At 42.7% G+C, this 10,064-nt stretch overlaps 1 protein-coding gene and 1 pseudogene across 1 annotated transcript; one reads left to right on the top strand and one right to left on the bottom strand.

The window, feature by feature from the left end:
* Window positions 1-1,460: 1,460 nt before the first annotated feature.
* Window positions 1,461-1,823, bottom strand: LOC137946400 (uncharacterized mitochondrial protein AtMg00860-like). Its single transcript, XM_068792678.1, has one exon. It carries the CDS (start codon window positions 1,821-1,823, stop codon window positions 1,461-1,463), a length of 363 nt encoding a protein of 120 aa, XP_068648779.1.
* A 4,785-nt stretch (window positions 1,824-6,608) lies between these two features.
* On the top strand, window positions 6,609-8,425 carry LOC137946408 (beta-galactosidase 15-like; annotated as a pseudogene).
* The last annotated feature ends 1,639 nt before the right edge of the window (window positions 8,426-10,064 follow it).

Raw genomic sequence — 10,064 nt, forward strand, 5'->3', positions numbered from 1 at the left:
GCCAATATGAGCCAACACCTTGAAAGGTCCATAATATTTGGGAGAAAGTTTGTGCCTTTTTGAGGCTGTAATGGAACGCTGACGGTAAGGCTGAAGTTTGAGCCATACATAATCTCCCGAAGCAAAAGAGAGGTCACGGTGACCCTATCATAATAGTGCGTCATAGTGTCCTGAGCTTTCTGCAAGTGAACTTTGACCTATGCAAGCATAGTATCCCATTTTTTCAAAGCTTGGTCTAGCATCGGTACTCGAGACAAACCAGGTTCATAAGATAGGAGACAAAGGGGTTCACGCCCATAGACCACCCAGAATGGTGTGGTGCCCAATGCTATATGGTAAGAGGTGTTATAACAATACTCCGCCCAGGCTAATCAGCGTACCCAACGTTTGGGGGTATCCCCAATAAAACACCTCAAATATATCTCAATAGTGCGGTTGACGACTTCGGTTTGGCCATCGGATTGAGGGTGGTATGCTGAGGAGTAGGAAAATTGGTACCTTGTAATTTGAATAGTTCTTTCTAGAAGGTACTTGTGAGAACATCATCCCTGTCACATGTGAAGGACTCGGGTAAGCCATGCAGGCAGACAATCTGGTCCATGAAAATCTGCGCGACATGTGTCACTGTATAGGGATGTGCCAGGGGCAGGAAGTGGTCGTATTTGGAGAACCGATCCACCACTACTAGAATAATAGATTTGATGAAAGAATTGGGAAGGGCCTCAATAAAATCCATGGAGATATCTGCGCATACCTGGGAAGGTAGTTGAAGAGGTTGCAGCAGGCCTGCTGGGTGTCGGGATTCCGCTTTGTTCTGTTGGCAAACTTGGCACGCAGATACATATTCAGTGTTCATATTTGCTTCATACCCTTCCAATAGAAGTCCCCGCTAAACGAAAATAAGTTTTCTGCTGGCCCTCATGCGTGTTGTCATGAAAGAAAGAGATAATACTTCTGAGTAGAACGGAAGTGTGATGGAGAAAAATGCGATTCTTATACAAGATGAGGTGGGCCTGAATTTCCCAGTTGCTGTCCATAGTGCATTTCTCAATATTCTGGTACAATTCGATAAGCTCAGGATGATTCTGAATTTCAACTCTGATGGAATCGAATAAAAGAACCCGTGGATGATTGATTGCATGTAGTTGAGGCTCCAATAGGTCCCTGTGTGATAGTGCATTTGCACCCCTGTTAAGGTGGCCGGGTTTGTACTCCACCTTGAAATCAAACCCCATTAGCTTACTCAGCCAATGTTGATGTGGGGAAGTAGTGATACGTTGCTCCAGTAAGTATTTCAAACTGCAATGGTCAGTCTGGATCACGAAGTGTCGACCCCAAAGATGGGGCTGCCAAGGTTGAATGCCTTTGGCTAAGCCGATACATTCCCTGTCATATGCATCTAATTTGTGGTGGTGCGGGGCCAGGTGACGGCTGAAGTACGCTATGGGGTAGCTGTGCTGCTATAAAACTGAGCCAATGCCCCCACCGGAAGCATCACATTCAATAACAAACGGGTCTTCAAAATTTGGTAGTTGGAGAACCGGTGCAGAGGCTAAGGACTGTTTCAACTGCTGAAATGAGAAATCTGTGATCTCCGTCCATGTGAAGGCATTCCGCTTTAGTAAGTTTTTAAGAGGCGCTGCAATATGGCCATAGTCACGAATAAACTTCCTGTAATAGCCGGCCAGGCCTAGAAACCCCCGTAAAGCCGTGACAAAATGCAGAGTAGGCCAGTCAAGCATTGTCTGTATTTTGCTCATATCTACTTGAACCCCGAAGGCGGATATGACATGACCCAAATAAGCGATCTCTGAGGTACCCATAACACATTTGGATTTATTGAGGAATAAATGGTGGGAACGCAGGAGGTTGAATACCTGACGCAAGTGCTGAATGTGGTCTTCCCAATTCTTGCTATAGATAAGTATATCATCAAAGAATACCAAAACATATTTGCGTAAGAATGGGCAAAATACCTCGTTCATAAGTGCCTGAAATGTGGACGGGGTGTTGGAAAAGACCAAAGGGCATCACCAAGAACTCAAAATGATCGTGATGTGTAGAAAGGCCATTTTCTCCACATCGTCAGGTAGACCTGAATCTGATGGTAGCTAGATTTCAAGTCCAACTTAGTGAATAAATCTACTCCATGGAGTTTGTCCTATAGTTCTTCCACCACCGGTATTGGAAATTTATCCTTTACCATATGAGCGTTGACCTCCCTGTAGTCTACATAGAATATCCAAGAATCATCATGCTTTTTGACCAGTAACACTGGCAAAGAGAATGGTGAGTGGCTGGGCTAAATAATGCCTTGAGCTAGCATGTACTGGCATTGGCGCTCCATCTCATATTTTTGCAAATGTGGGTAGCGGTATGGACGCACCACCACTGGCTCGGTGCCCAACTTCAACCGAATACGATGATCACAAGCCCGAATTGGAGGAAGGGCAGAAGTCTCCTAAAATAAGTCAGCAAAGTCAGCCATGAGCGAGTTGAGCTGACGACGATGAGAGTCCAGAACTTGTATAGGTTGGAGAGTGCACGGTAATGGGGCATGAATACCATGTAGTGTGACCTGGTGTTGATCTTGTCTAAAATTCATAGTAAGGGACTGGAAATCCCATAAAATCGCACCCAACTGCTGCAACCATTTAATCCTCTGTACCAAATCAAATCCAGCAAGTGGAATGACCAGAACATCTGCGTCAAAGTTGTGACCTTCAATAACAAATTTAGCTGCTGAACAAAACCCCACGCTGGTAACTTTGTCCCCATTAGCTACAGAGAAGGAAATGCCAGAATTGTGTTGAAGTGGCAAGCCCAACTGTTGTGCTGCGGGTTGGCTAAGGAAATTGTGGGTGCTACCCAAGTCGACCAGCGCGAGTAAAATGAGATTTTGAATGCCAGCGTGGACCTGCATAGTTTGGTGCTGTGTAACCCCATCATGGCGTGGGTGGAAATGGCGGATTCTTCCTCTGCCGTGTCTACCTCCTCCTCTAGTGTGGTGATGTCTTCGGGATCCTCTACCTCTAACCAAAACAGCCTTTTGCATAAGTGGCTCATGAAGAATTTGTCATCACTATTAAAACATAGGCCCTGAGCCCTGCGCTGATCCATTTCTGATTTAGAAAGGCGTTTAATATATTGTGGGGGAGGGGTGGACCTGGTAGTCTCTGATGTATGAGAAGGGGGTGGCCCTTGGCGCAGAGGGGGGTTGTGGGTTGGGGGGGGGGGGGGGGGGGGGCACCTGGTGTCACTCGGCTCTGCCAGGTGGTCTACACCCCAGGGAGTCTTTCATAATCTGATGCTTGACATCCAGTGTATGAGCCAAATTCATAGCATGGGCTGAAGATGGGGTTCATGTGACTCCACTTCGAGATGTATCGCCTCCACCAGACTAGAAGTAAACAAATGGACATATTGGCTTGGATGCACAACCTGACTGGTGCGTGTAAGATGTTCTTGAAACTGTTTTTGATAAGTCTCGATGGACCCTGTTTGCTTGAGATTAACCAAATCCCCGAGAGGATTGCTGCGTGCTGGTAGACCAAACCTCAACATACAATAGTCTTTAAAAATTTCCCAGTCATACACCTGATGTTCAGAATTAAATTGGTAATACCATAGCTACGCTTCATCGAGCATGTGGAAGGCAGCTAAAGAAGCCCTCTCCTTGGGCTGGGTTCTTTGGTTCCAAAAAAATGGTCACACGGTGCAACCAGATTAACGGGTTAGTAGACCCATCATTTGTTGGAAAATTTAATTTGGTGTACCTGGGCATGTTGGAAGGGCTGTTGCCATGAGTTCCCCCTGGAGTGGGATGAGCGGGACGTAGAGGAGACACTGGTGGTGGTGGCATAGGGGGCTGATCGGCGTGTCTGTTGGAACTACCTGGTAGAGGAGCATTTTGTTGCCCCTGGAGTTAGATAAGCTGGAGAAGAGCGTCCTTAATTTCTTGCATCTCGGTTCGAATGGTAGCTTGGTCAGTCCGAAGTGCTTGGGATTCAAGCCGAATCTCATCAATGGAGTTGCACAAATCAGATGGAGAGGAGGAATCGCCAATGGTGGTCCTTTCGGATACCATGTTGTTAGGCTCCCTTGCCATGGATCGTGTCACCCGACGATCTCCCAATGATTCCAGATTGAACTGCTTCGTGGAGGAAGATTTAGTGTTGTTTGAGCGACCAATTTCTGAAACTAGTGAGCTTTCGAAGGAAGCTCAACTTGTTTACTCTAATTGATCAATACTTGATTCTTTTCCATTCAAAGACGTTCCTATAAGAGATTAGGGAACGTACACCAACAAAGGCCAATGATAGGGCCATAGTTTTGAAAGAAATTACATCAATACCAACTAATTGCAAAAGCTGAAAACTACATAAGTTACCCTCTATGTCTACTAGTTACTCTAGATGCTATGGAGTCCATAAAAATAGTGCAACTGAATATTGTTTCTTGGAAAACCAAGAGACAAACATATTTTTCAAGTAATTGGCAACTACCACTAGTAGTTTTTTTGTCAATTTTGCAACCGAAAAATTAGCATCCAAGTAACTGACTAGATCAATATCTGAAGAATTTTAGTTCCAAAGTTCCCTCCTCTTTCAATCTCTCTTAGCCAAACACCTTTTCTCTCTTTCTCTCTTTCTCTCTTTCTCCTTCTTCTTCTTTCATTTGTTCGTCTCTCTCTGTCACTCTCTCCCTTTGTTTGGTTTGTTTATTATAAACATCATGGGGTTTAGGGTATCACAACTTTAGGTTTAGGATCCCAAGGTTATGATGCTGGATTAATCAAGTTCTTCCATCAAGTTTTTGGGTGGAGTTGAGTTGGTGAACAAGGGATCGGTGTTGAGGATTTTTGGCTCATAAAGAGATAAGTTTTTCCTCTATAGTTTTTTTTAGATTTTTACTGATATGTATCTCAGAAAAGAAGAAGGTTATTGAGCACGTTTTGTTCAAAAAAATTTAGAGTCATCTCATTGTTATGCATGCAATAACATTATTATTTTAGTTATTTTTCTTTAATTTACTTTATTTTATTTCAGTTTTAGGTCACAGGGGTATTTTTGGAATTATTTATTAATAGGGATATTTTTGGAATATTTTATTCATAGGGATATTTTTGTAATATTTTATTAAACCCTAATAGGGTGAACCCTATTTAAGGGGTAAGAGTAATGAGAAAAGGAAGCATTGGAGTATTAAGAATTAGGTTAAATCTAGCGTAAAGAGGCTTAGAGTTCTCCTAAACGAGCTCTAGGGTGTCCAAGCTTCCCTTTGGCTTGATCTTTCATTTTCGTTCTCCATGTCTTCCTACAATCCCTATTGTCCCTAAGGTAATGCCTGGAAGACCCGTAACCAGTGGCAGACCCCAGATCCTCCCAAAGAATACTTGTGTCAGATCCGAGACCGTAACAATTGGTATTAGAGCTGGAACACAATGGGTTATTCTCTATCCCAAAAAGAAATTATTATTCTGGACGAGGTACGCGATTCAATGGAAAAAACATGCAAAGAACTGGGAGAAATTCGTGCATGGTATGAATATTCCATTGAACGTTCAAAAGGGAGCCACGTGCTCCCGCAGAAAAGGTCATACGACCTGAAATTTCCGAACAAGGCGTACGCACACAAGGGAAAGCGGCAGAAGTTGTCTCGTTAGAAAAATTAAAAATTTTGTTTTGTTTACCAGTCAAAGTCCCTACGGAAGATTTGGGGAAATCGGTGATGGAGGGGAATGTTGCCAAAACCCCGTCGGTAAGGGTTGATTTGGGTTTGACCTCAAAAAATCACTCCTTCTGGCCAGCAGAATGTCTTCCAAAACAGCAAACGGAAAAATCCCGCTCTGACTTTGTCTCGGTGAATCAGTTCATTCGTCCCTCCACTATCTCAGAAAATATACAAGTAGTGATGCCACAAAGGGCTGCTACTCATCACCGGAAATGGAGGAAGAGGCACCGTCGGAAACATGTCCGATGGGATGTGACTTCTAGCCACAACCTCCCACTCACAATCCACTTCTCGGCAGAACAGAGCATACCCAAGTTCCAAATTGAGGGGGGTAAGTGTCTCGGATTTTTTTTTTTGAGGGGCTTTGCTTTTCTGTGGATGAGCACAGTACTTGTGTGAATGTGAGTTGTCCAATTGACGTTGTGGGGTTTAAATTTCTGGATCTCGTGTATGCTGTTCGGCCACGAAATTTTTGTTGGAGGTTGTTTTCTTTCTATACGGCTGAGACCAGCAGCCTTGCGCCTCTTTCAATTTCTGTTGCAAGTAGGGATGCAAGACCTGTTTCATATTCTTTGCTGAAGGGAGATAGAATTCTTTTGGGTAGTAAATTTGACAACGGGGTGCTGACATTTTGTTTGTGAAGGAATTATATCCATTTTGCTGGGACGAATTATTTAGTTGTGGATATACACTACATCAGAGTGGTTGTTTTTGGTCATTGTTCCAGCAGTAACAGTCCCTTTAAAACTATTGTGTTAATTTTTTTGGATGAATTTAATGATGCTCGTCCACTATTAGTCAAAATTATTCAACCAGTGCTTGTTGGTGATAAACTTTTGTTGGGTATCCAGAGCAGGGTTGAGATAATTCTGTGGATGAATTGTTTTTCTATTGATGGGACCAGCAGTGGTGAGTTTGTTCTGGATCTCCTTGACAATGTTGGGCTTAATTCTTGGCTGCATCAAATGCCTGGTATGGTGCTTAGAACAGACAATGTTATGTTCAAGAATGACATGCAAAAATTCACCACTTTGATAGTGGACATGGTGAAGCAGGAACAACTGTTCGTTTCACAAGGAGGTCCCATCATTCTCGCTCAGATTGAGAACGAATACAGAAACATTCAGACATACTACGGAGAAACTGGGAAGAAGTATCTTCAGTGGTGTGCATCCATGGCTAACTCATTCGATATAGGCATCCCATGGATTATGTGCTAGCAAGCAGATGCTGCTATTCCAATGATCAACACTTGCAATGGATAGTATTGTGACAACTTCACACCGAAGATGTGGACCGAGTAGTGGACTAGCTGGTTCAAGGCTTGGGGAGAGCATGACCCACACAGGAGGGCAGCAGATGTGGCCTTCGTTGTGGCAAGGTTCTTCCAAACTGGTGGAGTCTTACAAAACTATTACATGTACCATAATGGCACAAACTTTGGGCGAACAGCAGGAGGTCCATATATCTCCACATCCTATGACTATGGTGCACCTCTTGATGAATACGGTCACTTGAATCAGCCTATATGGGGTCACTTGAAGCAACTTCATGCAGTCATTCCGTCCTGGGAGAGAGTTCTCACTCACGGTGATAATGTAACCTCTGACATGGGAAATGGAGTTGCTGCCACTGTGTCCACTGTAGAAGGTTATTTTGTGGCTTTCTTGTGCAAGGTGAACACCATAACTGATGCCACCATCACTTTCCATGGAAACCAATACTTGGTACCTGCATGGTCTATTAGCATTTTTCCCGATTGCTCCGCAGAAGTATACAACACAGCAAAGGTAAGCACTCCGACTTCAGTAAAGGTCAAGCAGCCTAACATGGCAACGGATCAGCCTGAGCAATTGAGGTGGGTGTGGAGACCTGAACGTCTGGCTGAGGTGGCCGTGATTCTTTCATAGCCTCTCGTCTCATTGACCAAATCACAGTCATCGAAGATGCCAGTGACTATTTGTGGTACATGACTCCTGTGCGGATTGATAAGAGCAATCCAATCTTCAACAACGAAGTGACACTGAGGGTGACCTCTAGTGGACATGTCTTGCATGCATTCTTCAATGGAAAAATTGTTGGCTCTCAGTATGGACTTGCGTATGGAAAATACGACTTTGTTTTCAAGGCCCCAAATGTTAGTGCTGGGAATGGCATGTCGAGAGGTGTGCTTGGAAGAATTCCTGCACGGGCAAGGAAGGAGAAATGTCTGAAGGGTTCTTTTGCAAATGTTGCTGCAACTCCCATGGAAGTTTCTCCAGCAATATCTGCAAAGAAGAGTAAGAGGGAAGCAGAGGCAGCACTTGAGAAACAGGTTACTGCCAAAAAGCATAAACGAGAAGTAGAGGCTGCAATTCAAGTGCAGAAGGGTAGCAAGAAAGTAAAACCTGTTTTTGAAGTTGTGCCTAAAACGAAGCAAGAGACAAGCCAATTAGAGGATAGTTCATTAGAATCTGAAGAAGAGGAGGTTGTTGCTAAAGCTGCTGTTCTTTCAAAGAAACCATCCTCTGTTGTCTCCAAAAATGGATCTGTTGGAAACTTGAAGAACGCAAAACCAGCTAGCAGCTCTGAATCAGAGAGTGATTCTGGTGATAATGAAGTCTTGCATCTAAGATTAGTAAGCCAGCAGCTAAGGCTACGGGGTTTGTTACTGTTTCCTGGTGCAGCAACTGGAGGGGGTCAGTGCTACTGAGTCTACTCCTTCCCAAGCGGCTGGTCATGATGTTGTTGCTGCAATGCTGGCAATGGGTAGGAAGTGCAACTTTGCCAATGGGGGCGGAGGTCGCCGTGAGGGGCTCTTTCACACCAGTCTAGGACTGAGGGAAGGCAGCGTTGCTGTTGGGTGAGATGTAGCGACATTCGGCACGCTTTCCTATAATTGAAAATAAATAAATAAATAAATCTTTCTCTAGTGGATGCTCCAGTTTTTTGGCATCCAGAGGGTAACCATAGCGATCACGGATGCTACTTGGGCACAGGTGGAGACGTCGGCATACAAACCCTTCTTCCGAGCTTGAGGACAAGCTCGTTCTTCCAGGGGGGGGGGGGGGGGGGGGGGGGGTATAATGTTATGCACGCAATAACATTATTATTTTAGTTGTTTTTAATTAATTTACTTTATTTTATTTCAGTTTTAGGTCACATGGGTATTTTTGGAATTATTTATTAATAGGGATATTTTTTGAATATTTTATTCATAGGGATTTTTTGTAATATTTTATTAAACCCTAACAGGGTGAACCCTATTTAAGGGGTAAGAGTAATGAGAAAAGAAAGCATTGAAGTATGAAGAATTAGGTTAAATATAGCGTAAAGAGGCTTAGAGTTCTCCTCAATGAGCTCTAGGGTGTTCAAGCTTCCCTTTGATTTGATCTTTCGTTTTCGTTTTCCATGTCTTCCTACAATCCCTACTATCCCTACGGTAATGCCTGGAAGACCCGTAACCCGTGGCAGACCCAGATCCTCCCAAAGAATCCTTGTGTCAGATCCGAGACCATAACAATATTATGAATTAGCTTTTGGCTGGTTGTCTTCGGTATTTTCAATTCATGCTTTCTTCGGGAAAATATTAGTTTTGTAATGATTGATGCTGCTGTGAAGTTTTGGTTAACTTTTTTTTGAATCAATACATGCTACGATTTGGCTGTGTCCATATTTTTTTTTATCAAAAGAATATGAATGTGTATGTTGGTTTTCCTCAAAGATCGAATGCATTTCTAAAAGTTCTAGCCAAGTTTCTTTTTGAACTCATGAAGAATCATTGAATTGCCGCAAGACAATTTTCTTTTTAGGAAGAGATCTGTTGTTATTTTTTCACGTTGGGATCTTTCCATGTTGAATTACTTTCTGGATTATATTACCTAAAAAAAATCAAAGAGGAAAGCTGTGATTTAGATACATAAGTTGTCACCCTTTGTGTAGTTTCCTTCTTATAAAGTTGGCAGAGAGGATTTTTTTTTTTTTTTTTGTAGTAATTGAGGGGTTGTATTTTGTCTATTAGAGGACTTCCTATATTAGTTGATTCTCTGGAAAAATTTCCTAAATTATTTAAGGAAATAATGAAGTCAAAGATTGTGATTACTTTGGTACAAGTGGCGCCTATACCCAACAAGGAAAGTTTTCTTTTTATTGAAAGAGGCTGATTTTGAGCGTGATTTGATTTGCTTTCTTGATTAAGAAGGATATAAGATTTATTTGAATTATGTGATCTACACATGGAGTAATTAATTCCTTTATTTTGTGTATGGTTGAGGTTTGTTTAGTCTCAATTTTTTATTAACTTAGCCTTAATTTGCAAAGATTTGTGAAGATTCTCTCCATTGGATTATATA

Source organism: Aristolochia californica, unplaced genomic scaffold (assembly GCF_029961685.1).
Source record: "Aristolochia californica isolate CCGP_79_NKW_82.1479 unplaced genomic scaffold, dmAriCali1.0.hap1 SCAF_1, whole genome shotgun sequence".
Classification (NCBI taxonomy): domain Eukaryota; kingdom Viridiplantae; phylum Streptophyta; class Magnoliopsida; order Piperales; family Aristolochiaceae; genus Aristolochia; species Aristolochia californica.

Excerpts from the sequence above, each read along its gene's own strand:
- LOC137946400 (XM_068792678.1), bottom strand. The coding sequence starts at position 1,823 with ATGGGTACCTCAGAGATCGCTTATTTGGGTCATGTCATATCCGCCTTC.